The sequence below is a fragment of the Emys orbicularis genome, chromosome 17 (genome assembly GCF_028017835.1).
Source record: "Emys orbicularis isolate rEmyOrb1 chromosome 17, rEmyOrb1.hap1, whole genome shotgun sequence".
Taxonomy (NCBI): Eukaryota; Metazoa; Chordata; order Testudines; family Emydidae; genus Emys; species Emys orbicularis.
The window spans coordinates 11,252,095-11,279,794 of NC_088699.1; the positions used below are offsets into that span (position 1 = coordinate 11,252,095).

At 43.4% G+C, this 27,700-nt stretch overlaps 1 protein-coding gene across 1 annotated transcript; it reads right to left on the reverse strand.

Annotated features, from left to right (window-relative positions):
• Positions 1–7,924: 7,924 nt before the first annotated feature.
• On the reverse strand, positions 7,925–26,741 carry LOC135890804 (tapasin-related protein-like). Its single transcript, XM_065418243.1, has 9 exons — positions 26,632–26,741; positions 25,391–25,609; positions 17,899–18,174; positions 15,823–16,164; positions 14,568–14,894; positions 13,606–13,692; positions 13,095–13,111; positions 12,965–13,005; positions 7,925–10,034 (listed from the first exon to the last, which is right to left on the reverse strand). Exons 1-8 carry the CDS (start codon positions 26,675–26,677, stop codon positions 12,991–12,993), a joined length of 1,329 nt encoding a protein of 442 aa, XP_065274315.1. The 5' UTR covers positions 26,678–26,741; the 3' UTR covers positions 7,925–10,034; positions 12,965–12,990.
• Positions 26,742–27,700: the final 959 nt, after the last annotated feature.

Genomic DNA, 27,700 nt, shown 5'->3' on the forward strand with positions numbered 1-27,700 from the left:
GATGAGTGTTGTTCATCTTGTATATCTTTCACTGGAAAAAGACAATTCAATAACACATCCTGTTTCCCATAGGCTTTTTCATATTGCAACTCTGTGTCTATCACTTTGAGCTAGCATATGATTTTCCTTGTCCAGAAAGTAGCAGAGGGACTGTGGTCGAGTGGATGTGGCCCCGTGCATGAACTTGAGCAGTAACTTCTGTGGGCCTCTGTTCCCTTCCTCCTTGGTAGGGTAGGAACTGACTCATATGATGGGTTTGTTCAGTGCCAAGCACAATAGGACCTCCAGGCACTCCCACACTAGAAATAATACTAATGGAGGCTCTGCTATTTTACAGTAGAGAATTTGGCCCTCACTCTTTAGGAGGACATATGGTCTGGAGAATAGCCACTTAGCTTGTAATTTGCTTGCTGGGGATAGATTCCAGCCCTTAAGAAGCAGACTTCTGTTGTTTGTTTGTGTAAACTCGCTTGGCAGGACTGTGTAACCCACCTACTCAGAGGAAGTTCATCCCCTTCACTGTGTAATGGATTAGACACATGCTGTGGGGAGCGGCTGTGCAAAGTCAAAATAGGGCTGGGAAGAAGGGAACACCCTCCCCCCACCCGTGAATAGAGAGAGATGAATAAGCAAACTCCACCCTCTCATAACCACAAAACAACTCTCCAGCTACTGTTCTACATCACCCTGGGGTAAGGCTGATTTCTGCAAACAGGGCTTGTACGTGAGCAAGGTTCTCCTTTGCTTGGGCAGCAGCGGTCTGGTTCGTATTTTTATGGGTGCCATGATGGTCATTCTGCAGGCTCTTGTATACTAACACCACGCTCTTGGGAGACATCACCAAAGATTCTGCACGTCACCCAATTAGTTAAGGAAGTTTGCCATTAGAAAAGGGACAAAAAAAATTGGAGAACAGTTTTTTAAGCTGTATAAAGATGCAACAGATTTTCAGTATTGTGAGAAAAGAGTCAGGCCCCCTATTTTTCCTTCCATTTTATGCTTCATGGAAAGCGATTTCACTTCCCTCACATAGCGTCAGTAGTATACGGCCTTGTTAAGGAACCGCACTTAGGTCACCTGCCACCTTTCAAGACTCAATTGCCATAGAGAAACTGCCAGGACCTGAGGGTTCCCATAGAACCAAATGTAGACGTTTAATCAAACACCAGGGGTCTAAATGTATGGCCATTGCCCTGTACCTTTTACTCTAGTGCAATGTAAGTGTAAAATGGCATTATGTTGGTTGGCTACTTTGCACTGTGTGACTACTGCAAGGCAAGGGAGAGTCAGTCAGTCAGAGCCCAGCTGTTTAATTAAACATCTCCAATAGTACTACAGGAACCCATTACATTAAAGAAGAGGCGTTTTCATTTTATCAGCAGCTGAATTGCAGCGAGAGGGGAAGTGCTTTATATAATTTAAACACCTTTTCCCCTGCCCCAGATGGAGTGACTTCAGCTACAACTGGGGAGTGGGGATTCTGACTACTAAGTAGATCTCAAAAGAACCCACCGAATTTTGTGGGCCAGATCTTCAGCTGGGGTCAGCAGGTGATGCTCCAGCCTTACACCATGTGAGAATTGGACCCCACATATCAAATTTGAGTTTCATGTGAACGACTTTTCAGTACCTGACTTGTTCCGCCAAAAATGGGGGAAAAGACCGTGTAATTTCTATCGCAAAGCGTTGCTTAAAGCTTCTTTTATGGGAAAATAATTTACTATCATTTCATATTTTGTATGGAAATACTGGTGGAGCTAAATGCACTTTGTGGTCCTTTTCCCCTCCCGTGCATGACAGCTCGTACGTCATTTCTGATTTCCAATGTAGCCAGCTTCCTTTTTTTTGTTCTTATGGAGGCCCCATCCAAAGGGAGTCTTTCCACTAGAGGGCTCAGGGATGAGGCCCATGCTGTTAGCACGCTAAAAAGAATCTTGTCATTTTGCACAGTGCAAAAAGCATTTTTTCCCTTAAATTAATCCAGCTGATTCACTAACACTGCCTCATTAAATGAGGGGCTTCACTTGCATGTGGAAAGAAAATGTTCATACTTTGGTGCCAGAGGTTAGGGCATCCCCTTTTACATTTGAGGCTCTGAAGTGTCCCAAACGAGTCTCTGGTGTCTAATTTGTGGCTATAAGTGCAGAATTAGGAACCCCTCCAATCACAATCATAATGTGACAGAGGAAAGTGTAAAATACATGTGGGCATAACAAATTGAGGAGCCGTATTTTCAAGCAGCCCACAGCAGGGGCAGTGCTGCCCACAGGCAAATCTGTCTCAGCTGGTACACTTCAGTGTAGTTCCTTTGGGCTGGTCCACACTAACCCCCCAGTTCGAACTAAGATACGCAACTTCAGCTCCGTGAATAACGTAGCTGAAGTCGAAGTACCTTAGTTCAAACAACAAGGTACTTACCGCGGGTCCACACGCGGCAGGCAGGCTCCCCCGTCGACTCCGCGTACTCCTCTCGCAGAGCAGGAGTACCGGCATCGACGGCGAGCACTTCCGGGATCGATTTATCACGTCTAGACAAGACACGATAAATCGATCCCAGAAGATCGATTGCTTACCGCCGAACCCGGAGGTAAGTATAGACGTACCCTCTGACATGAATCAAACTGTACTGGCTCTACACCCTTGAAGTATCTAACACCATGCTGGCAAAGTGCTATGGTAACTTGGACACAAGCTTGCCTGGCCTTTGGAAAGAGTCTGAAATTTTGGTTGAGGCAAACACACAGTATGTAGAACCAAATGTTCATTTTCCATCAGCAGCACGCTGCATATTGGTTTAATAAAACAGATACTTACAGGTGTTGCCGGTGCCTACACGTAGTTTGCCAATTTAAAATAAAACTAATTGCCATATAAGAGCTTGTAACTATAACAGCAGAGGAAGTAAAGGGAAAGAGACAAATTTTATTGATTATTTTCTCTGAGAACAGAGAGTGTGTTTTTCTTTAAAAGTACAGCTCTCTGCAGAATGAAATACTAGTAACAACTAACCAAAATTCAGAATGTTTTCTCCTTTAATTTCTCTAAACAGAATTTAAATATTAAAAATGAGTATTTTATTTAAATAAGGAAAAAGCACTGTCTCTTAAGTCCTGTTTTGCAGCAGTATGTATAGATAGGTACAGATGTCTCAGGTTCAAAACATTTTAAAAAGTCAGAGCTCATATGTGTGTACATATTTTCTCCACTCTTTCCCTTAGATATTGTTTGATCAATTTCCTTAAGCCATATACCAAAATGTCACCTGGTAGGTTTTTTTTGGTATTTCAACGGGCTGCTTTGATTCTACACAAGTCATCTTTAGCTTCAGTGTTGACCTCTGTAAAGATCTTTAAGCACAAGACAGGATGTCTTGGGGTATTTCATTAGAGACTGTGACTTTCTGTAAAAGTTGTTTGAATGCAATTCAAAGCCATGCAGATGGGAAAGTCTGAAAATAAGTGAGAGAAATACAGTGAAGTGGACTCATCTTCACCATACCAATCCCACAGAATTTCAGAGGAGACGGAGAATTAAGGTCTTCAGGTTAAGTTTTCAAAAGTACCCAAACATGTCAGGAGTTTAAGCCTGATGAGTCTTAGATACTTTTTACCCCCTCACCACTTGTGATCATTAAAGATCCTGTGGGGCATTTTACAAGAGTAGAGGTTTTAATGCTGCTGTCCTGGCCCCATTCCAGTACAATTACTTTCTGTCTACTTACGTTCCTTTGAAGTTTTAAGTGGGAATGGTATTGTTCTTCACTTCTGTCCGAAACTGCTGTGCTACACCTCAGAGGCATCTACACAGCAGTATATATTGCAAAGTGTTTTGGGACGACAAGAACTACATAAGACATTAGAGGAAACCCTCAGTAGTTCTAGTTAATACACTAAATTCTAAGACCGTGCAATTTTTCAGTTGGAGTGAAAAATGGGACTCAGAAAGCAGAAACAAGATATTTTTGTCATTCTTCACATGGTCAACAAAAAATAGGGATTGCTATGGGACATAAACTCCAAGTGCAGATAGGAGGACAGTGTTCTGGTGTCTGTCTTACCACCTTGCACTGATTTTACTGTACTAACATGGGTACTGTGGAAGTGCAAACACTGTATATTTATTTAATAAGACATTCAGGGCCAGATCCTCAGCTAGTGTACATCAGCACAGCTCCACTGACTTCAATGAAGGCCTGCTCTGCAAGTTGGGAATCATTTTATTTTATGCTTTAACTTTTCCACCACTTATTTGAGCACTAAGGGGGAAGGAGTTCTCTTCTCTAATCTGCAGCACATACGGCACTCGTTACCTGCCCAGAACTTCCACAGCGGGCCCTGGAGACTCTAGACAGAGAAGAAGAGGGGGGGATTTTCAAAAGCTCCTAAGGGGGTTAGCAGCACGAGTCAAATTGAAAGTCTGTGGGGCTTGTGCTCCTAAGTTGTTGAGCCTCTGAAACCCCCCACCCCAAATATGTAATCTGCAATCAATCCCACATTGCAGACAGGAAATCTCAAGTGCTGAATGGAATGGAGAATTCAGTCCTGCCTCTCAATATTCTGCTGTTTCAATAGCAGAAAGGAGATTGGTTTGCAACTGTGTACACACACTTACAACATGTACGTAAGTGCTTTCCTGCATACGTCTCACAGAAAGCATGGACCGTTAAGTGCTTTGGTGAACAGGGATGTACTTAAGCACATATTTAACTGCTTTAAGAACTAGGGCTTTGGTTACTGTCGAGAGGAAGGGCCAAACAGCTAGCTGGTGTAAATGGACACATTAATGCCAGCTGAGGATCTGTGCCAAAGATTTTTCAGCTGATTGTGAGAGGTACTTAGCACATACAACTGCCATTGAAGTCAATGGACGTTGTGGGGGCTCAGCACCTCTGCAGATCAGACCCTTTGATTCATGTGGCGTAAGTTCAAAATTCGGTTTCATTTTTAAATAGTTAACGGTTTCTTTTTTTCTCTCCAAATCTTAACGCATGCTTTCAATTTTTTTTGGTCGTGAATGTAGTACTGTATAAAATCCTGCAAAGGGTTTTCTAAACAATAGAATGTGATGAGAGGTAACAGTGTGGGGGGAAAAAATTCTTAATGAAATGTATCTGACATAAAAATTATTTTTTTGTAGAGAGGTGATGCTTTGTAGAGTTTCTGGTTACCTATGTTTGTGTAAATAATGTACATTTAATTTATTGCTATGGTAGCATATTGTATTTGTTATGTATAAAAACTAATTCTAAAGGTTCAAAAATGTATATTTTGTTGCTTAATCGTGTCTTTGCAAAGTTCACAATAAAGAACATATTTTGTGCCTGTAAGTGTACCAGGATTTCTGTGCACTGATAAAGCATTTGGCTTCAACTGCACCCTGCAGGGTTGCTTGTGATCTCCCTGATGTGGTTTTATGCCGGTTTACTTCCACGAACTACCATGGAGTTACTCCTACTTTACAGCAGTGTATGAGATCAGAATCAGGCCCTAAGGGAAAGCAAATGTAAATGCATGGCTAATCCATATAAGCCACATCCTCACTTGGTGTAAATTGGCATACATCCACTGAGTGCAATGGCCAATTTCCATCACCTGAAGCTCTTAAAATATACTCCATACTTAGTAACTACTGAGTTAAGACACTTTTTCAAAATGGAAAATTGATCCAACACACCATGGGCCAAATTTCATTCATTTATACTGGTGTAACTTCAGTAGAGTTACTCCTGATTTATTTAGTGTAACTGAGAACAGAATTTGGGACCAATTCAGCAAACCATTTAATCGAGTACTTAAGTTCCATTAAATTCAATAGGATGTAAGCATGTGCGTAAAGCTAAGTTCAGACTGAAGTGGGTACTTATATATTAAACATAAGCTATCTTCAGTGTCAGATTTTAAATGGCCATCAATTCCAGCTGCTAAACAATACGAACGGCCAGTGCCTTAATTCAATGTTAAAACAATGAATGAGTGCCCTTGCTTGTCATGAGCTGAGCTGACTCAAATAGATTTTCCAAACCAGCAGTCTCAAATTGGGTGTTTCTCTCTTTTTAACGTTGTGAATTATTTACTTTAAAACCCCCCACAAAAGTCATTACTAATACATAGTGCCATTTCCAGGCATCATGTCTCTTTACAATATTAAGCTCCATAAAACTTTGAACAAGAAGGGAAGACTTTTTGCCCCTTAGGTTAAGAGCACCTGCTGGATCAAGCTTTTGAATATCAGTGCCCTGTAGATTGCCTATGAGTTTGTTTTCAGGCAGAAGCTGTACCTCTTTAACAATACTGGTATCAAAGTGGTACCTGCCCCTCATGGGGTCAGTTATATTGGTAGAAAGGTGCTTTGTACAATATGGGTAGGCCTCAGTCAACATGACAATCAGACCTTCAGGTGGTAGAAATCACTGAAGTTCATTTGACTTTGCTAGAGCTATACCAATTGAGAGTCTGGCTCTCATGTTCTCTTTTCCCCCCCAGAGGTGAATTTATTTCACTAGAGTACTTTTTTGAAGCAGAGCCCCCCTCCCTTCAAGGCTTATCATAAGTAAGTTAGGGAGATACCTTGAAATAACATCGGTCCCTACTACTAATCAAACCACATGGAAGAAGGGAAAAGCAGCAGCTATTCAATTAGTCTAACACATGCACATTACAATAACCACCTGGCGTAGCTTACCTGGATCCCACCAGCCTTTGAGCCCTTACAAACGTTCTCCCTGTGCTAGGTATGAAATTGGATTTTCGCTGAAACTCATAAGGCCTCATTTAAATCCCTGTAGTTTGGAAATTCAGTTGCAATGTCCCAGGTCCTTCCCTCCTGGAGCTCTCAGGAACATGTCTGGCGGCCACAGGACCAGTCAAGTGTTCCTACATCTTCAGTGAACAAACCACAAAAGAAGATTAGCCAGTGTTGCTCAAGCTTCAGGCATTTTTTTTTTTAAAGGTATTACTCCACTGTCCCTGCAACTTTATATCTTCAACACTGTAACAAGAGGGAAACAAAACCAGGAGGCAGAATAAATCTTCCTTGATGTATACCTCAAAGATAATACGGTGGTAAGTGTCATGGGGAGTATTAACACCACAGTCTCTTCTATCCTTTGGGATGCAGTAGGCAGAGTCCAAAGCACTATAAAGCTGGGATTTTTGAAGGAGCCAAAGGGAGATTGGTGTCTAACTCCCTTCTTCTCCCTCAGCTTGAAATGATGAGGGTTAATTGTTGCTTTGCTCCAGAATCTACAGCGGGGGGGCGCAATGACAATGTGCACTGGCCCAGGTGGGGGCTGTGTGCCCCAGGCAGGAGATTCTGGGGTGCACTGTTGCTGTACCACCCGTAAAGAAGATGTGTTTCCCAACTGCAGCATCCAGTTCAGTGGGTCAGCATGAAGGGTGTTCTCCTTCAGAGCAAGGATGGTGACTAGGAAAAGGCTGGGGGAGGCTCTTTCACCCCCTTCTCCCACCCTGCCAGCTCCCAGGAGCCAGCACAAACTGGTTTTGATAAGGGCACCGTGTAAACAGAATTTCAAACCTCATCTGGCCTACAGTGGGGGTGCAATCCTGTCCTCATTTAAATCAATGGGGGTCAGGATTTCACTCTGGAATTTCAGCCACTGGGTCTGACAAGTCCCAGTGTGACTCGTACTGGAGTAAATGCAGCTACACCTGTGGCTAAAATCCAAGTCTATAGACAGCCTTTCCATGCAACTCTATGGAGCGGAGGGTGCACACCAACCTAAGCCAAAACTAAAAACAACATTCACACGAACCCTTGTCAAACACAACTGCAGGCCTCTGTTACAGAGCCAGCCACGGAAAAACCAGGGTGGGAATATTGAGACTTGAGGAGTAACAAATCCACGGAGCCTACGCCAACAGCCAGAGATTAAGAATCGAGTCAAACAAATCAGAATTTATTTGAGTTTCTCTTATGTGGCTTTATTGCTGTTAAATGTTTAATGACCCCTTTGCATTTAAGAAAGCCAGCAAGCAGATTGATTTATTCAGATTTGCACAAATACTAAAAAGGGGCCACACCGTACATTCTAGACACCATGACTTCAACCTATTCCAAGTACAGCCAAACAAGTCAATGTAAATGACCGCCAGGGACCCAGGCAAGTTTAAAATTCAAATACCTTTTCTCTCCAACCATTTCCCACCCTTATAACCAACCTGCCTGCATGCAACCACCATTTTCAAATACCTGGGGACTAAAAGGTAAGATTTGCAATGTGTCCTGAAGTTGATCAGACGGTCTATTTCAGATGGGGGTGGGGAGCTAATTCTAAAGCTGTGGGGTCCTCACAGAGAATTGCTCAGCCAATAGCCCCCTAGGACTCCAGCCCGTCTGCTCATCTCAACTGCAGCTGCATGGCTCAAGGACAGAGTCTCAGGTAGGTAGGTCCTTAAGCCATTTAGGGCTTTATAGGTTAAAATCAATACCTTAAATGTCACCCGGAAACCCAACACACAGCCCCTAGAGATGGCAGGGCACTGGTAGAATATTCTCTACTTACCAAACAGGCTGCTACATCCTGGCACCAGCTTCAATTTCTGGATTGTTTTCAGGTGTAGAACTTAATTCTTGCATATGCACATAAATATTAAAGAAGATAGCCAGTGCCCAAAATGTAAATTACATAGTAAATTAACTCCTCAAAAAGAAGCACTGGTGTAAAAACTATGCCTGAGCAATGGCATGGACAGCCTGATGCAACCCCATTTTGCACACGTTTTTTTCACACAAACTGTGTCCCCAAGGCAGATGTGACTGATACTAACCAGTGAGCGGGCAATGGATGGCACAAGTTAGAGTAACAATGGTGTGAAGGTATTGTCTGCATGTTAAATAAATTAAAGCATTTCTATAGCTACAAGAGAAAAATGAATAGGACTACGCGGGGCAAAGACGCGTTTGAAGATATGTGGAAGGATAAAGCAGAGAGATACAGGAAGGTTGTTTGAGAGGGCAAGTACTGCAGGGAAGGTGCTCAAACCAGCAAGTGTGGAGGCAAGAGAGAGGGAACAGAGTAGAACTCTTGCTGTTCATTTACTAGGATAAATTACCTGGGCACCCATGTGGCTTTAAAAAAACCCACCACCACCCATAAACCCCCAGACATAACAATGCTAACATGCAAATACAGGCCATCTGATTGATGACTGAGAAATACTGGTGAAAACTGTTGGAGGTCATAAAGCCGGATTCTCCACCGCCCAGCACCTTGTGTAATTTTTTTACCCCAAAGGCCTGGTCTATATAGATCCACACCCCCATCCATAGCTGGGTCGACAGGAGAATGCGTCCATCAATCTCATTACCATCGCTTGGGGAGGTGGTGTTCTTACAGCGACGAGAAAAAAAATCTTTTCATATCCTACAGCTAGCCATGCTGCTATCACTCCCATAGTGTAAATTTGGCCAAAATCAGTGCAAAATGCTAGTCAGTCAGACTGGGAATATTTCATACCCAATCTGCACTTGTGTAAATGATTATACAAGGGGCAGGGCAACAAGGAATCTGGCCCATAATTTTAAAGGATCTTATCTATGGCCTTGTCCGCATACAAGTTGTATATCATTAACTGTACCAGCATACAGTATTACAATCCCCCCTAGTATGGATGAAGTTATTTTAGGGCATCTTATTTCCATGTGGTAAGGGGAATAGGTGTCCACCGACGGGGATGTACTGGCATAACTACTACCAGCTGCATCAGTTAAACAAAAATAATTCATACCACTAACCAACATTCATAGCAGTACAAAAAAAATCACGGTGTGCAGACGAGGCTCAACTTTTCATTCCTTCGCAACTTGTGTGTAACACCACCAAATCAGAATTCTCCACTCCCACCAGCCGTAGCTTTTATAAGTGTACAAGGCAACACAGAATCAGACCAGTGTTCGGAGAAAACACCATCTAGAGCTACTAGGGCAAATCCAGCGCGGGATGAAGTCAGAGGCACATGTTCTTTCTTTCCACTCTCTGTGCTGTGATTTATTTCTCAGCTGGGGAGCAGCACGTCCTAAAAGCAAGGGACAGAAAAGGGTATTTTATATTGATTTCTTTAAAAGGATTAAACAGAAAGCCTGGCCTGCTTGGAGCATCATTCTTTATACAAAGCACACTATTTTTCTGTACTTCCTCTCCACTAGACTGAATGTGTAGATGATATTAAAAATGGTAAATATTTTCTGGAAAGAACCTAGAACAAAATGAACATCTTTTTGTTTTGTTCAAAATTTTTCACCAAGTTGTTTTGATGAAATGAATCAGTTTCATTTCTGTTTTTTTTTAAACTTCCCTTTGCTGGTAGAAAGGGGGGAGAAAAGAAGAAAAAAACCAAAGAAACAAAAAAAACCTGAGCCAAAATTTGTTTTGACGTATTTCATATGATGAACATTTCTCACAAAAATGTGTTTCCTTTGAAAAGCTATTTTCCATCAAAACAGATCTGACAAATTATTTTGATCAACTGTAATATTAATTTAGGTTCTCCTGGCGGGTATGCACGCAGATGAGCAACTTGCATGACACTAGGTGGACTCCAGAGTCCCCGGTAAATTGTCCAACATATTTGAACAAAAGACCCAAACCCTTAGTGGTAGGTGCTGGCCTTCAGTCACAGAAGTTCTCTCTCTAGCAGTTGCTGATCAGCTGTGTAGATCCTGGAAAAAAAGGTTCACCTCACTTTCAATCACAGTCTTGAAGTTATAGGGCGACATCTTCCATTGAACTAGGACTCGGGAAATTAGAGTTTAGTCCCCAGCTCTACTTTGTGTGATCTCAGGCAAGTCATTTCACTGCATTGGGCCTCAGTTTCCTAACCTCTAAAATGGAGTTAATACTCCCTTTCTGCTGTCCTTTGTCTATTTCAGTTATAAGCATTTTCAGGCACAGACTGTCTAAGTGTGTGTACAGTGCCTAAGACAATGGGCCCAAGATGACGGCTGAAGCCTCTAGGTGCCACCATAATAAGAAACGGGTCATAGAAAACCCCAAATGAGAGCATGAGCATACTGCTCTCAAAGGGATAAGACAGAGGGATTTGAAAAGAGAAGATGACACAAGAGTGCAAACCAAACGAAGGGCATAAAAACCTGTGAGTGATCTGATCCCACTCTCAGTGCTACTGAGGCACTCGGTGTTTTTTGTTTGCAGTTTCTTCACTGTTTTAAGGGCTTATGTCTGAGAGCCAAAATCCTAGCCCCATGGTAACCAGCCTCAGGAAGTATTTTTGACTTATTTCAAGCTTTTATGTCTTATTTGGTCCCAAGTCCTAATATTTCCAATGAGGAGGAGAACTTAAGTCCCGATAACTTTGTGGTCACTAAATACTCAATAGAGTACTTTTCTGAAGCATAGGGCTGTTAACCTGCTGTTGTGACCCAATTCCAGCTTGGGTAATTACAATCTGTCCCACTAAAATTTCCTCTGTAGTTTCAGCTGGAGACAGAATTCTTCTTTACTTCCAACCCTACAATTTGGCAGTCTCCTTTTTTGTGCACTCCTTAAAGAGTGGCTGCTTTCAACTTCAGGAGAGTCTCATAAGCAAAGTTGGTAAAGGACTATGCAGTAACACTACTTTAAATACTTTAAATTTTAAAACAACATGCACTGTATGTTCCCAGGGTCGTAAAATGCCTGGGGCAATGAAATATTCAAACAGCTTTGTTTTTCATAACTAAATCAAATGCAAATTAAAGAAGAGGTAGATCAGGCAAGATGTATCGTCACTCAGGAGGTTAGCTGTTAATTTGCTTTCTGCATTAAAAAGGAAGGGAGCATTACAGGTAAAGATGCCCTGGTTACGATTTTCAAGGCAATCTAGGGGATTTAGACTTTTTTAAAGGAGCCTAAGGGAGTTAGATGCCCAATTGTCAGTGTAGTGATTGGGTTTGTGTGACTGCACTACACCTCCTAGAGGCACCGTACTGAACTCGCAGCCTAGGGGAAGTTGGGGTTCTGATGGCTTTAAGCTACATTTGGTCCCTCCTGATTTGAGGCTGCTCCAGGAGCCACTCAAGGCCCATCTAAGTTATAGCAGCCTGTTGCCATCTGCCTGCGGGCACTGCCCAGTGCTATGGCTACACAACTCCTCCTAGTGCTGCTCTCTGAGTTAGTCTATACTGCAAAAACAGAATATCGCTCTCCAAATGCATGCAATGGGACCATTCGCTTCCGACTGCAACAAACATAAGTTAGGGAAAAAACAAAGGGTTCTTCTGTTATTTGTATTTGGGAATAAATGGAAACAACTTTAAACACACAGTCCTTGGAATTTATACAGCCCCTTTCATCCAAGTAAATCACTTTACAAATAGTCAGGAGTGAAGCCTCGCAACCCGTGTGAGAAGCAGATAATTATTATCTCTATTCAGCGGATGGGTCAATAAGACACAGGCGGGATAACTGACTTGCCTGAGTCGATGAAGTTACTCAGTGGCAGAGCTCAGGACTCCTGACTCCCCCTCCCCCTCTTTATCTCTAAATTATACGGACTCCACTAATAACACAGGGTGGGGTTTTGGCCTAACTGCGCTCCCTCCCTTTGAAGTCACGATAAAAATCCCATTGCTTCCAGTGAGAGCGGAGTTAGGCTAATGCTGGGTGCTTCTGAAAACCCCACCCACGCTCTCTTAGGGTACATCTTCATAGCCAGAAGCAGCGAGCCTCTGAGCCCAGGTCAACAGACTTGGGCTCACGGGTCTTGGGCTACCGTGCTAAAAAGAGCTCCATAGACAGTATTTTTAAGTCGTGGCTTGGGACGGAGCTTGGGCTCTGAAGCCTACCCCCCTTCCCTCGGCTTCAGAGCTTGAGCACCAGCCCGAGCCACCATATCTACGTGCGACAGTGCGAGCCCCACGTCTCTTCACCCAAGCTCGGTGCCGCGGGCGGTGCAGACGTACGCTTGCAGGTTATTGCATATTGCCAGTTGGATCCTTTGCCTCTTACCTGACTGGACTGAAAGGTCTTGTGCTCTAGTAAGGTTTTGGCTGAAATTTAAACAAAGACCAACACATTAGAGAACAGGCCAATGGAAACAGCATAAAGGGAATGTGCAGAAAACAGAACACAAACCTACCTTATTGGTGTTCATCCCTAGGGCAGAAAAGAGAGACTGGTCAGCCCGAACGTTGAACAATAGACACCACTTCACAGCCATAACCGGACAACTCCGTTACAGTTAAACGTTTGGGCTTAGAGTCTCGGATGGTGCAAATCAGCCCAGCTCCATTGACTTAAACGGAGCTATGCCAATTTACATCAGTCGGGGATCTGACCCTGTCTTTCGATAGAACAACAGTGAGGCTGCTGGTGTGCGGAGGCCACTGCCTGTCACGCTGACCCGTATTGTCTCATTGTTTCCTTCTACTTCCCCCATCTGTCTGTCTGTATCCATCTGTTGCCTCTTGTCTTATATTTAGGTTGTAAGCTCCTCGGGGCAGGGACTGTCTTGCTACAGCGTTTAGCACAGTGGGGTCCAGATCGACGACTGAGACGCCTAAGCGCTACAATAATACAAATAAATAATGGGGATGCCAACAAATTCCTGTCCACCCCGAAGTCTGGTTTTCACACACTTTTTTTTTTACCTCGGTAAAGGTAACACAACGTCACAACAAGACACCCAGCGAGAAGGACGAATAGGATGACAAGGAACCAAGTTGCTGAGGTAGATTCTGTCCATAAATAAATAAAAGAGAACAATTTGATAATTTGACCTGCAGAGAAGAATAAACCCCCTGATGCTTCTTAGGGGACATAGATCTGATTTACAATAACGAAGCCATGTGACATCTGTGTGTGTTAAAAAACAGTCTATCGCAGAGGATTAAAAACAAAATAAAATAAACAGAACAAACCACAGCTGAGGCTCAAGCAACTTTGGGGGATCAAAGTAACGAGGTGGGATTTACGACCACATGGTGTTACAGGCCTGAGGTTGAGAGGAGTTAGTTATTAACCCCCAGGACGGGCCCTGAACAAAGGTTACTATTGATATTTGATAGCTGAGCATGAGGGTGGGAGATAACACATAGGCACAAAGATTTTATGCGTGGTTGTTGTTATTGTCTACTCTCCGAACACTTAAGATTCACCAAACCACTCCTCACTGAAATCCCTCCAAGAGCCCCATCTCTGTTGCCCAATGGAAAGGAGTTCAAAACAACATGGAAACACAGGCACTCAGTAAGCTTTTCCGAGCAGGGACCACCTTTGTTCCTACGCTTTCTACTGCACCGGGCACACTGTTCTTTAACAAATTAATCAATCAAACATCACAGGGTCAAACTGGTCCGGAAAGGATTTCTAGTCTTCCTCCCCCAAAATGCTGATTATAAATTAAGTTTGCTGTGCATTTTTCTTTGGTTTTTGGGTCAAAAAAAAGGTTTTGTTGTTGTTGTTTTTTTTGGAACAAAAATGGAAATATTGTCATGAAAATTTCTGGTTGAGTTGAAAAAGCCATTTTCTGTCAGGAGAAAATTCCTGATCAGATCTGCCATGGGGTAAGAAGTCAAGAAATCAATGCTGTCTCCTCCAATGAACACTGTACCTGTTACTTTAACCATCAGGCTTTTCTTGATTGGGTGTTTCAGGCTTCGGTGTTCCACCCGGCAGGTGTACCTACGCCCATCGTCCCTGAGGGAGGCCTTAAGCAGGAAGTAACTGGAGAAGCTGTAAGTCCCATCGCTGTTGTGCCTGTGACTACTAGAGACAACGTGAGTCACCACATGTGGGAGCATCCCCTGCTCCATTGGTTCCTGAAGCCACTGAGCCTCGGCATCATGAGGGTAAAAGTGACTGATGTCACAGACCAGCTTGTGTTCGTCTCCTTCCACCAGAGACAGGACGTCAGCGTTGAGGGTCACTGTGGGCTTTTCTGGTGAATAAAAAGTCATTACAGTGCTGGATCCAGATCCATTTAAAAATAAACAAACCCAGCTATTAAAATGGCACCATTTAGCGTCCCTCATTTCTAAAGATATCACTCATTCTAGCCCCAAAATTACTTCCCATCCACACAAATTTGGCTTCCCTCGCTTAGATTGCTGAAAACTGTTTGCACCAGAAACAGAAATCAAGAGACAGAGCTTCACTCCACCAAAGGAAGGAATCCCACAGCATTATAAAGCTTCCTACAGGAATACATTTATGTCCCCCCCCTTATTTGGGGGGGTCTCTGACCCATTGTGACCCACATTTAACTGTTGGCTGGTTGAGAAGAATGACATGGAACCATTAAAAAACCCTTAGACATGTACCATCCACAGGCGTTACGTTTACCATAGAAAAGGGAAATGACACAAATACTAAGTGCAGCAATCATCCTTTAAAAAAGGAGCTTGCTGAATATGACCTGGCTGCACAGTAGGATTTGCCAGAGGATGCTCCATTGGCTAAAATGTCAGCGGCCCTGTCTTTGTTATGGAAAGACAGACCGGGGAGAGCATGGACCCTTGCTGCTGGATCTGCCCCAACCTCTTGCTCTGGTCTTGGGCCCCTGATTCGATTCCTTGATGGAGTTAGACATAGGAGCGTTTATCCCTCAGACACAAAAGTAAAGGGCAGTGGGGAAAAAAAGCACCAGATAGCGATCACATGGCAAGGAGACTGGATCCTGTCTGAGAGCCTCACAAATTCTCCCCCTTTGCTCAGTTCCAGTGGAGTACGTCATAAACACAGAACAATACACAGCGATTGCTAAGTGATCACCCATCCATATCAAGGCAAGTATCCTCTTATCCTGCTAAATGAAGATAATACAAAATTTTCAGCGTTGCCCAATATATTTTAAAACAATCAATTACCTACTATTTCCAGCTGGATATTCTGTGCCCAAAGAAGTGACGACACCAATATTGAGCAAGAATAGGTTCCTGCATCTCTTACTCCCACTGTTCTTAGTAAGAGAGAAGCATTCCCCTTAGGCATCTCTGCTAGGAACATCTCAGCCCGTTTATCCTTGTGTTCCACCTGCCTGGTAAATCCATTGTAGGCAAATATCAGCTTCTTGTGTCCCCCTTTCTGCTGTAATACCCATTTGATGGTGACATCTGTGTGGTGATCGACTGAGAAAGCACAGCTGAGGAGGACATCCTTATTCAAGCCAGACTGAATTAGAGAGGGTCCTGTGCGTACCAAGAATACACCTGTAATACAGATGATAAAGCATCATTAGAGCAACCAGATTTTGGATCAATGGTGCTAAACACAGTCAGAGTGCAAGCTGCCATCTAAAGACACACAAACCCGTACTACAGAATAAAGCTTATATGCGGTCAGAGTGAGAAACGGGTACAATTCATCACTCTGCCACCCACGTCTTTTGTGCCCTTGGGCAAGCCATTTAACGTCTCTTTGTGCCTCAGTTTCTCCATTTGAATAATGGGTACAATTAGCCTTCAATAGTTCATAACTGTGCTACAAGCCTTATGCAGTGTTGTAGCCATGTTGGTCCCAGGATATTAGAGAACTCAAAGTTTCAAACCTCGTATTTAGCAGGGACACTGAGTTAGTTTCCAAGATCTGAAGAAGAGCTCTGTATAAGCTCGAAAGCTTGTCTCTCTCACCAACAGAAGTTGGTCCAATAAAAGATATTACCTCGCCCACCTTGTCTCTCTACAAGTCTTAGTTAACCAACACTCTTTTTCGCAATCTAGATTTTCATGATAGTAAATAACTGGGAAACATTTATAATATTCTTTAAAATCCTCAGGTGAAAGACTATATATCTATATCTATATATCACTTCAGTCAAGTTATTCCCAATTTACAATGGGAATCTGGGTTGGCCGGCCAACAAAACAAACAAACAAACAAACAAACCTTTAGCCTCTTTGCTGAAGCCTATCTTTTGGACATCAGAATCCCACTCCTGCTATTATAAAAGTGAGACTAAGAGTGAAACTGAGAGCGTGTGTGTGTAAAAGCAACATGGTTGAGAGGCTTGAGCACGGAGTCTGAATTCTATTTTCTGTTCTGTCACTAAGCCAATCCACCTCCCTGCCTCAAACTCCCATCTGAAAAGGGAAGATGATCCTTGACCTCACAAGGGTGCTTTGAGCATTAGCTAGTTAATGTCTCTATGGTGGTTTTGAATATGCAAAACACTATACATGTACTAAATAATATTACTGTCCATTGTTATTATTACTTGCATTTGGGTTGAGAAGCTGCCATGTTACACTTTTCTGGCAACGCAAGTTATCTTTACATCTACTTTCAAGCCCCTTTACCCTGCGACACTGGAGTCAAGTGGCCTTAGCTGTATTGGCAATCCTAAGTATTCAAAAACCAGGAGTCATACCTCCCAGAATCATGAAATTGGCTTAAAAAGTAAGATTTTAAAAAAAACAAACCCACAACATTTGGTCTTCTTTTTATTTACCTTCTAGGTTTTGAGCCTTTAAGAGACACCGGGGTCAAATTTTCAACATTGTCTCCATAACGATGAAGCCTAGAAACTTACTTTTAAAAAATATATATATATTTGACTAATTAATTTATTTTCAAAAGGACTGTTGAGATTGTCTCTTATTCACAAGATTCCAGGAGCTGGGGCTTTAAGGAAAACACCAAATAAAAGGACACCCCAAATAAAATCGCAAGAATCGGCAATACGCCCGTAGTGTAAATAAGAATGAGACCCATTATTTCGATTATACACAACTCTAGCAAAGCTGCTTCTCCCTATTTTAAACCCACCAATGGGATATTTTTAAAATATCATGATGCTAGTTATTTCATCGACAAACTCACATGGTCGTTACAATGCCACGTGGATACTGTAAAACTTAAAGTCCTCATTTGGACGGTGCAGTAGAAGTGCAAACTAGGGTTATCACCATTATTATTCAATGTTTCTTTGATAGTCTTATTGTTACCTGAAAGATAAAATCTCTCTGCGTTGCTTTGAGAAACATCTTCGGGGACTCGGTTCTCTGCCTCTTTGCTGGCACTTGATTGTACCAAAAAGACGGTAACGGTGAATTTGTCAGCCAGGTGCTTTATGGTGCCAGTGAACCACGAATCTAGTTTATGAAGTTGAGTTTGTAACCCAGGCCAGAGGATCTGGGTGTTATCTGTAAAATATCTGCTAATCTTACATTCAAGCTTGTCAGTATCCTCATCCACATGTTGGAGAATATCCAGTGAGGACTCTGCATGAAAAAAAACACACATGCACCTGTTAGAATCCCAGCTCATCTTAATAAATATTATGGAGAGAGTCGAACTATCTATGCACACCAGCCCAAACAGCAAATACTATGCAACCCTATTCAATCTCAGTTGTAATCCACTCTCAGCACACGCACAAATAGCATGGAAATCTTCTCCCCAAACCCCTGGTTTTACAACAGGCGCTTTACAGGCTCAAATCTCTGCCTTTATGGACCCAGTTGCAGAGCTGTGGCCCTAATTTGGTTGTAGTGTCTCAGGACTAAGATAAAGATGCTTGTTAACGAATACCACACACACCTCTCCTTCACGGCTAATTACCCTGGCTTTAGGAGGGGTCTGATGTGACAGAGCCTGATTTTCCTCTCTGTTACACTGGTGAAAATCAGGAGAAACGACACAGAAATCAATGGAGTTACACCGGAGTAACAAGATTTAAGTGAGATCAGCAGTAGATCTAGAGTTTTCAGCATCTTTGAAATGAGTATCACTGAGCCGGCAGACTGTCGAATATTATCAATATACGCTAAGGAGCTTTCGGCAGTGTAGCTCTGAATATGAACTGCTATTTTATTCCCATCCAAGGGCTTAAAGGGTGAAGCTCACCCCTGTACAGAGACTTAAGGACTTAAGCGGTTCACAGACCTTGTACTGGCTGAAAGAATAGCCAAAGAATCAATCAAATCAACAGATGAGAGACCAAGAAAACAGACAGATGTCCTGATTTCTAGAGGTAAGATGCAAGGCTCATCTCGTCCCAATGTATTTTACCAGTCCCCAGAAGAGAATGAGGAGATCCCTCCACGAATGTGACGGCACTCACTTGAGTGCATTGGGAAAAGCACAGAGTTCAGGAGACGGAATAATGAGATATTCTGGGGAGTGCATTTTAGTAAGTACATTTTACGAACTAAGGGGTATTCTTGCCCCTTGAGTTCTCTTTTTAACACAGTATATTGTCACTACTCTTTGTCATCCGCCATACACACAATAAGTTATTTGTGAGCCACACAATAAGTCCCTTAATCATAATCACACAATAATGTTATTTCTAAAGATAAACCCAAAGCAAACTCCCAAACACATAGGGGAATTTGAAACCTGGCTCAAGATCTGAACTTTGCAGCTCAGATTCCTCTCCCACCATGAACAGTTCTGCATAAAAGGGCTCCAAGAGGCACATCTTTTCTCTGAATCCTCCTACACTGTTGTGACTAGTTCGAGGGAAATGTACTCTGCATATCTCCCCCATGTTGTGATTAACTTTATCTGGTGATGATAGAACAGCACAAGCTAACAACATTCCCAGCAGGATTTGTCTTCCCACTCTTGCAAAATGATTAAATATTCATTTACTAAGTGAATTTAATGTTAGTGAAGATTGAGGACTTATCTACACAGGGGAGTTAGTATGCAGTAAGCTAGGGTGTGAATTCAAAGTGAGTTAGCTACTCTGCACCAACTCCCCAGGTGGACACTCTTAATGCAGTTTAGCTTGGAATACTTCCAAAGTATATTAAGCTGATGTGCACAAAGGTGCTCTTAGGGTGCGGTAAGAGAGTCCACATGGGGAGTTAGCACTACTGCTATTTCCTGCGTAGGCAATCCCTGAAGTCTTATGTTTAGCCACATAACACATCCCAGCCTGCAGTAACACCCACAGTGACCTACTAAAGTGCCTCAACCAGGAGCTGAAGGAAAGTCAGGTTCTGATCATTCCTTGCAACAGGGGAAAGGCAGCTTAGCTGAACAGCAGAGGCTTAGCTCTGCGTGTGCCAGTGCCATCCCTATGTGGTACAGACCTGCCGTAGAGACTTCTAGGCCAGTCTCATCCCAGCTGCCCTGGCACATGGAGCATGCCCAAGGGATGTGGCTGGACAAGTTGGTACAAGGTTGATCAACCTTCAGAGTTATTTCATATTTCAGTCTTCGGGCTGTTCTGGTTTGTGTCCGGGACTGGTCTGTCCCCAAGAAGGCCCCAGTGCCAGAAGAAGGCTTACAGCACCCGCCATCCTAACAGGCACCGAGTAGAGCTGAGCCACAACTCAGGATCAGGGCCTCACTGTCCATGCTCACTCAGTTCTTCTGCCAGAACGGCCACACAAGACACTTATATAGGTGGCTCCCTGACATGGGCACTTGTCCGCTAGAACCTGGGACACGACCCGCCAACTCATTTCAGGTTGGCCATCCATCCATTGCTAAGTTGCAGTCGTCACTGTGACCCTAGCCACCTCTGTATTCAGACCCTACACACCACTGCCGTGATTTTTGTGCCAAATATGCCTTGTGAAATATTTGAAAACAAACAACCCCCGGGGTCAAGAATATCATTGTAAATTATATGTAACAAAGCTGGGTGTGAAATTATGAATACTCACTGATATTACACTTTGAAGGCCTGGTCTATACTGGGGTCGGGGGAAATCAAAGTTACGCAACTTCAGCTACGTGAATAACGTAGCTGAAGTCGACGTACTTAGATCGACTTACCGTGGTGTCTTCATCCCGGTGAGTCGACTGCTGCCGCTCCCCTGTTGACTCCGCCTGTGCCTCTCGTGGCCGTGGAGTACATGAGTCGACGGGAGAGCACTCGGGGGTCAATTTATTGTGTCTAGACTAGACGCGATAAATCAATCCCCGCTGGATCGATCGCTACCCGCCGATCCGGCGGGTAGTGAAGACATACCCGAAGGCTGTGATTAAAAGGTATTTAAATCAGGCATGTCGGGGTGTGGGGGGGAGTTGATAAACTGTTTTTTTCCAGATAAAAACAAGAGGCTGACACCTCAAATCAGGTATAGCTCAAATTCAATGGGCTACTGATTTGTATCAGAAGTTGCAACAGGAAGGGATAATTTGGAACTAGCCTCCAGCTTTATTTTTCAGACCTCCTGGGTCCTTAATTCAGCATGAACTAATGAACTTTATCTGGGGGTATCCTTTGGAAGAATCAATTTAAAAGGTACCCTGAGCTACAGGTTGTTAAAGAACAACCAGAGTTACAAACAACCTCCATTCCCAAGGTGTTCGTAACTCTGAGGCTCTACTGTAGGTATCTGGTAACTCCCTTTCCTTAGATTTACCTTCCTACCTAGACCTGTATCTATATACCTGTAGACCTCATCACCATGGTAATCTGAACCATTTCTTCTGCTCTATTTTCAAAATGCTACACTCGATATTCTGAGACTAGATGGGGGAATCTATGGAAGACTATTCAGTCAAACGCACTAAAAATGGACCCTCTCATGTCAAGCGCATCCTGTTTAGCTCTTCACTCCACTGTCACTCGTTCACGGAAGGAAAGGCTCATCCTTCTGTTACATTTCCCTCTTGTAAAAATATTTGCTGAAACCAGTCAGGATGCGTTGGCACACAGAAAACAGTCTGACACAGATCAACACCCCCTTGTCGGTAAACAAACAACTAGTGTAGCATGCTTAGTTGTAGGGTGTTATGCTGACATCTACTGGCCAATTTAGAACATAGCACAGCATCTATTCATTTAACAAACTACCAGGAGCCAAATTTTCCCCACAGCAGGACACATGCAAGAACTCATACTTTTGTGTCTTGAGGTGGGGAAGTGGGGTCCCCAGCTGAGAAAGGTGGACACTATTACTCATATATTACATATCTATACTATATATAAAAATGCTGTGAAACATAAGAATAGCCACAGATCAGGGGGTCCATTTAGCCCAGTATCCTGCCACCCACAGGGGCCAGCACCAGATGCTTTAGAGGAAGGTTCAAGAAACCCTGCAGTAGGCAGTTATGGGATAGCCCAGTGGTTTTCAAAAATTTTTTTCCTGGAGTTGGGGATGAGGGATTTGGGGAGTGGGAGGGGCTCAGGGTTGGAGTACGGAGGTGAGGGCTGTGGGGTGGCGCCGAGATGAGGGGTTCAGGGTGTGGGAGGGGGCTCTGGGCTGGGGTCGGGGGTTGGTGTGCGGGAGGGGGGTCAGGGCTCTGGACTGGGGCCAGGGATGACGGGTTTGGGGTGCAGTAAGGGGCATGGGCTTACTTCCAGCGGCTCCTGGTCAGCGGCGCAGCTGGGGTGCTAAGGAAGGCTTCCTGCTTGTCCTGGCACTGCGGACCGCGCTGCGCCCCTGAAGCAACCAGCAGCAGGTCCTGCTCCTAGGCGGAGGTGTGCAAGCAGCTCTGTGCGGCTCTCGCCTGTAGGCACCGCCCCCCTCCACAGCTCCCATTGGCTGGGAACCAGTGTTTGGGGCGGGGGCAGCGCATGGAGCCCCATGCCCCCGCGTCTAGGAGCCGGACCTGCTGCTGGCTGCTTCCGGGGTGCAGCGCGGTGTCGGAGCAGGTAGGGACTAGCCTGCCTTAGCCGGGCAGCACCGCCAATGGGACTTTTAACAGCCCGGTCTGCGGTGCTGACCAGAGCCACCGCGACCCAGTGCCTTCCATTCCGTGACCCAGTACTGGGTTGCGACTCACGGTTTGAAAACCACTGGGATAGCCTGTCCCTCAGGGAAGATTCTTCCTGATCCCTAACCGTAAGAGGTTGTTTTATGGCCTGAAGCATGAGGATGTTATATAAATTAGCATTTATTATTACAACTCTGCATATTCATATTCATTCAATCCCTTCTGAATCCTGCTAAACTTTTGATCTCAACAAAATCTTGTGGCAATGAATTCCATAGGCCAACCGCTTGTTGTGTGCACTCAGAATCATCATAGCTGGAATGCACAGTGACAGTTATCATTAAAGTTGACTAAGCATTCCCATTCTAAAGGGCTTTATTTCAGTTGTTTGTAACTTTCATTTTGCAGAGAGGTTTTCCAGGTGTGGTCTCTGCCCAAGAATGAATTTTAAATTTGAACAATAACAGTTCAGCCATTTTTGATTATGAAGGGAGTGAACACATACATTTCTATTATTAAACATCTGTGGTGTGTCTTTTTTTAAACATTTCTAATACCTCGTTGGGAGAAGCTTGAAACTTAGCAAAGAGATAATCCCTAGTTTGGACACATGCCTCTTGGTGTTCTACTGAAAATGCATTTTTCTTTGGCCCAATTATAAGGGATTAAAACACCATGTTTTGATCATATGCACTTATGTTGCCTGAACCACAATCTCCCTACATTCTACTGGCAACAGGATGTGTGTGCACAAAAAAGGAAGTCGGGCACAATGATAAATGAAGGGGGGGGAAGCTCCCTTTTATGGACCCAGCCAGCCAGTTAGCTATAAAATCCCTCTTAGTAGCTGTTCTCTACTTGCTTTACTGGTAAAGAGTTAAAAAGTCTCACTGCAGGTATAGGTAAAAGGAAGTGAGTGAGCACCTGGCCAAAAGATCCAATAGGAAGGCTAGAACTTTTTAAAACTGGGAAACAACTCCCCCTTTGTCTGTCTGTGTTGCTCTCCTGGAGAGAAGGGACAGAGCAGCTATGCTGTAAGAGCTTGGGCCAGGTATGAAAAATCATCAGATCATACCTAGAAACTACTCATTTGAAACCCCAGATATGTAAGTAGATCAGGAAAGATGTCTAGGAAGATGCGATTAGGTTTCTCTCTTTTATTTCTTTATGGCTTGTGGACTCATCTGTGCTAACCCCAAATGCTTTTGTTTTGCTTGTAACCTTTAAGCTGGACCGCAAGAAAATGATTCTTGATGCTTCATTCTTGTAAGTGTTGGATTTTTTAAATCTAGCAATAGCCTGAGTTTCCAGATGTATTTTCTTCCTTTTCATTTTTAATAAAATTTACCTTTTTTAAGAACAGGATTGGATTTTTGTGTCCTAAGTGAACATGTTGTTTAATTAACTGGTGGCAACAGCTGATTTCCTGTTTTCTTTCTCAGCTCTTACATGGAGGGGGGGGGGGTGTGAAAGGGCTTGAGGGTACCCGACAGGAAGGAATTCCCAAGTGTGCCTTCCTGGGTTCTAAAAGGGGTTTTGCACTTGAGTGGTGGCAGCATCTACCCATCCAAAGTCAGAGAAAAGCTGTAATCTTGGGAGTTTGATACAAGCCTGGAGTGGCCAGTATTAATTTTTAGAAACTTTGCAGGCCCCCACCTTCTGCACTCGAAGTGCCGGAGTGGGGAATCAGCCTTGACAGGCACAATGATCTGAAGGAGTGTACAGAATGCCGAATGGCTCTGAAGAGTCCCTGACTTATTCTGTATGATCTATTAACGCATGCACTGAGGTAGGTAGGAATCTACCTTCATGTATCTGATTGTCTAATAGGGTCTTATTAATTATTTCCGGTTGTTCTCTTTCCCACACACTAAGTAAAGTAATGCGCATGCGGCATACCCGGCTTATCAATCTGTGGCACTGCCAGCTGATGCATCTATGACAACACGTGCAGGCTACTGCTTCATATCAGGTCTTTCATTTTGTATTTGCCATCCAGCCAGTCCACAGCAGCAGAAAGCTACATTTCCAGGGGAGGACACTGGAGGTTTTAGTAAGAGAACGCGGTGAGAGAGAACAAGGCCCACTGATACTTTAGCTCCTGACAGGCGAAGGATACACTCACACACTTGAATTCCAGCCCCAGCTCCCCTACTGACTTGCGGTGTGGTTTTGGAAGATCACAAGAGTCTGTGTCCCCAGTGGAAAAATGGGGGTGATATTTACCTACATCCCAAAGGTGAGGGCAGATTGATTAATGTTTGTAAAGGACTTTGTGGGTGTAAAGAGCTCCAGAAGTGCTAAGGATAACTGTACTCCGCAGCAGGCTGAAATGGGAACTCTACAATGAGAGAGGATATGGCCTCAGAGATAGGGAAGCTATTGCCTTAATCAGAAAGGCCCACGTTGTGCTAAACAGTCGATGGGATAATTCAGGCTGCTAATCTGGACAACCTGCTTCACCCACAGTGACGGGAGGACAACGCAAGCATAGCAACACACCAGATCTCCTGACAATGGTGGTTTAACCCCTCCAGGCCCCCACACTCTGAGATCATCCCCCAGGTTTCACAAAGCTTCTGGAATGCGAGACCAGAGGACGATCTGCGTGCAGCATTCCAACACTGGTGTGCCACCATCCCTGAGCAACCTGAAGGACACCCCCCCAGGTGAGATTTGTCTGCCAACCTGCCCAGAGATTGGGGGCCCCAGTTTTGGTTGCCTCAAGCCTCAGTCTGCACCTATTTTACAACTCCCTCAAATGGGAACCAAATTTGCACATATGCCTGAGAATCTAAACAGATTACTCACCTTGTACGATAAATGTGAGGGTATCAGCAGCAGGAGGATTTTCTTGGTGAGGTCTCACCAAGGTCTCTCCACTCAGCAGGAGCCAAGCATTCTGTCTGATGTACTTGAATTCACTTAACAATGGGATTGTTTCAGTTGTCTCAAACAAGCAGGAAAGCTGCCTGCTTTGTCTAAAGGTTGAACCTGCTGTTGCAACTCCATTATGGTGCTTTAGGATTCCTGCAAGGCAATACAAGCACAAATGCGTTAAAAAAATACTGTTGATCTTTTAACAATAAAAATTAAGTTTTGTTTTCCCATGTGAAAAAAATTTAATGCATTTAGCTAACAACCTTTCTATGCCATTTTAATGGCTCCATTTGGGCCGTAGTATCTTGAATATTACTTTTTTTGAGGTTGAAGGGCCATTTTTCTGCATTATAGGAGTACAAGGAACGTTGGGCTCTTTATCCATAAATCTTTTGAGGGGGAAAATAACAGAAGATATAAAATTTTCCCTGAGCAAATACATTTTGCTTTTTGGTCATAGAACTTAATGTAATTATTAAGTTCTATTTAAATTATGGTTGTATTATGAAATAAATGATTAAAATTTTAGATTTTATATCTATCTATCTATCTATCTATCTATCTAAAGTTACAAATGCAGCACATTAGCCCAGACAGACACAATTTTTCTAGCAAAACCCCAAATCATGCTTCATTTCAAGTTTCATTAATAGCCAGTAATGCAGGTCAGACTGACATAAAAGTAGACAAACCTAGCCCAAGTTTTGAATTTGTGGTTCAGTTTGTTGGAATAAATGAGCTAAACTTGGTTCTTATGTAGAGTCTATACCAAACTGGGGCAAAAGAGAGCAGTTTTGGCCGAGTTTCACTTGGAGATTTTAGGTTTGTTTCTATTCAAAAACTAAGGCTAAGATTTTAAAGTGAGACTCATGAATTTTGGGTGTCTCAAGTTGGACACCCAAAAATTGGGGTACCCCAAAAAATCACTAGACACTTTTGAAAATCTTAGCCTAGATTTCTATGACATAAAAACAAGGCTATTTGGATCAGCAGTTCTGCAGTTAAAACCACCCTCAGGCCAACAAGGATAATCTCATCTTTACAATAGGACAGACATTATCACAACAGCCAACAGTCTCTGGCAACAACACATCAAGAATTTAGCATATAAAGTGATTCAGTCTCATTTTACATAGCACTATAACACATGCAAATATATTAGGTGTACATACCGGTGCATAGGAAGCAATAAACTGCCGTATAAATCCTAAAATTCATAGTGGAGTTGCTTTAGGTACAGAGCCACCCTCTACTGACTCTCTTCTTGCTCCATAACTTTGGCTGGTCTGTTTCACTTTCATTTCTCTCAAAGAGGCTGTTGCAATCCCTGTAGGGCGGGATTTCCTGGTCAAACGAACTTTGTAACAGCTGGGCCAAATTCTCTACTAGCATTAACGCCAGGGAAGTCAGTCGAGTTACGCCAGCAGAGAACTTGGTCCACTGAGAGGTAAGAGAGCGGACATAGCTGCCAAAGAGGAGCTAAGATTTATTTCTCTGTTGCAAACAGGTGGCAGCAAGTTTAAAGCTGCAGGTTTCAGAGTGGTAGCCGTGTTAGTCTGTATCAGCAAAAACAACTAAGAGTCCTTGTGGCACCTTAGAGACTAGAGCTTCTGGATTCCCCCATATTAACAAAGGTTGAGTGAGGTCTCCTTAGCACCAGCTGGGATAAGTATCGTCCCACAGGGAGCAGAGCAGGAGGCAGTACCCTATACAGCCCTAAGTGAAGTCAGGAGAGACTGCTCCTCTCTCCGGTGCTACAACTGGCACATCTGAGAGAATACCAGTCCTGCCAACCCCACGTGCTCAAAAATCATAAAATTGATTTAAAGATGATGAAATTTTACAGATAATAGATGGTTGGTACTTTTTATTTGCCTTCTGGTGTTGCAGCATTTAAGGTTATGTTTCCAGGTTTTCCCCTTTAACCAGGAGAGCTAGAAACTTAAAAAAGGGGGGAAGAGGCAAAACAAAACAAGCTGAGATTCTGAGCCCACAGCCAATATTGTTTCATTGTTTCCTTGCACTCCCCGATCTGTTGTCTCTTGTCTGACACTTAGGGTATGTCTATACTACCCACCGAATCGGCGGGCAGTGATCGATCCAACGGGGAATATCTTATTGCCCTTATATAAATCCATGGTACGCCCACATCTTGAATACTGCGTACAGATGTGGTCTTCTCATCTCAAAAAAGATATACTGGCACTAGAAAAGATTCAGAGAAGGGCAATTAAAATGATT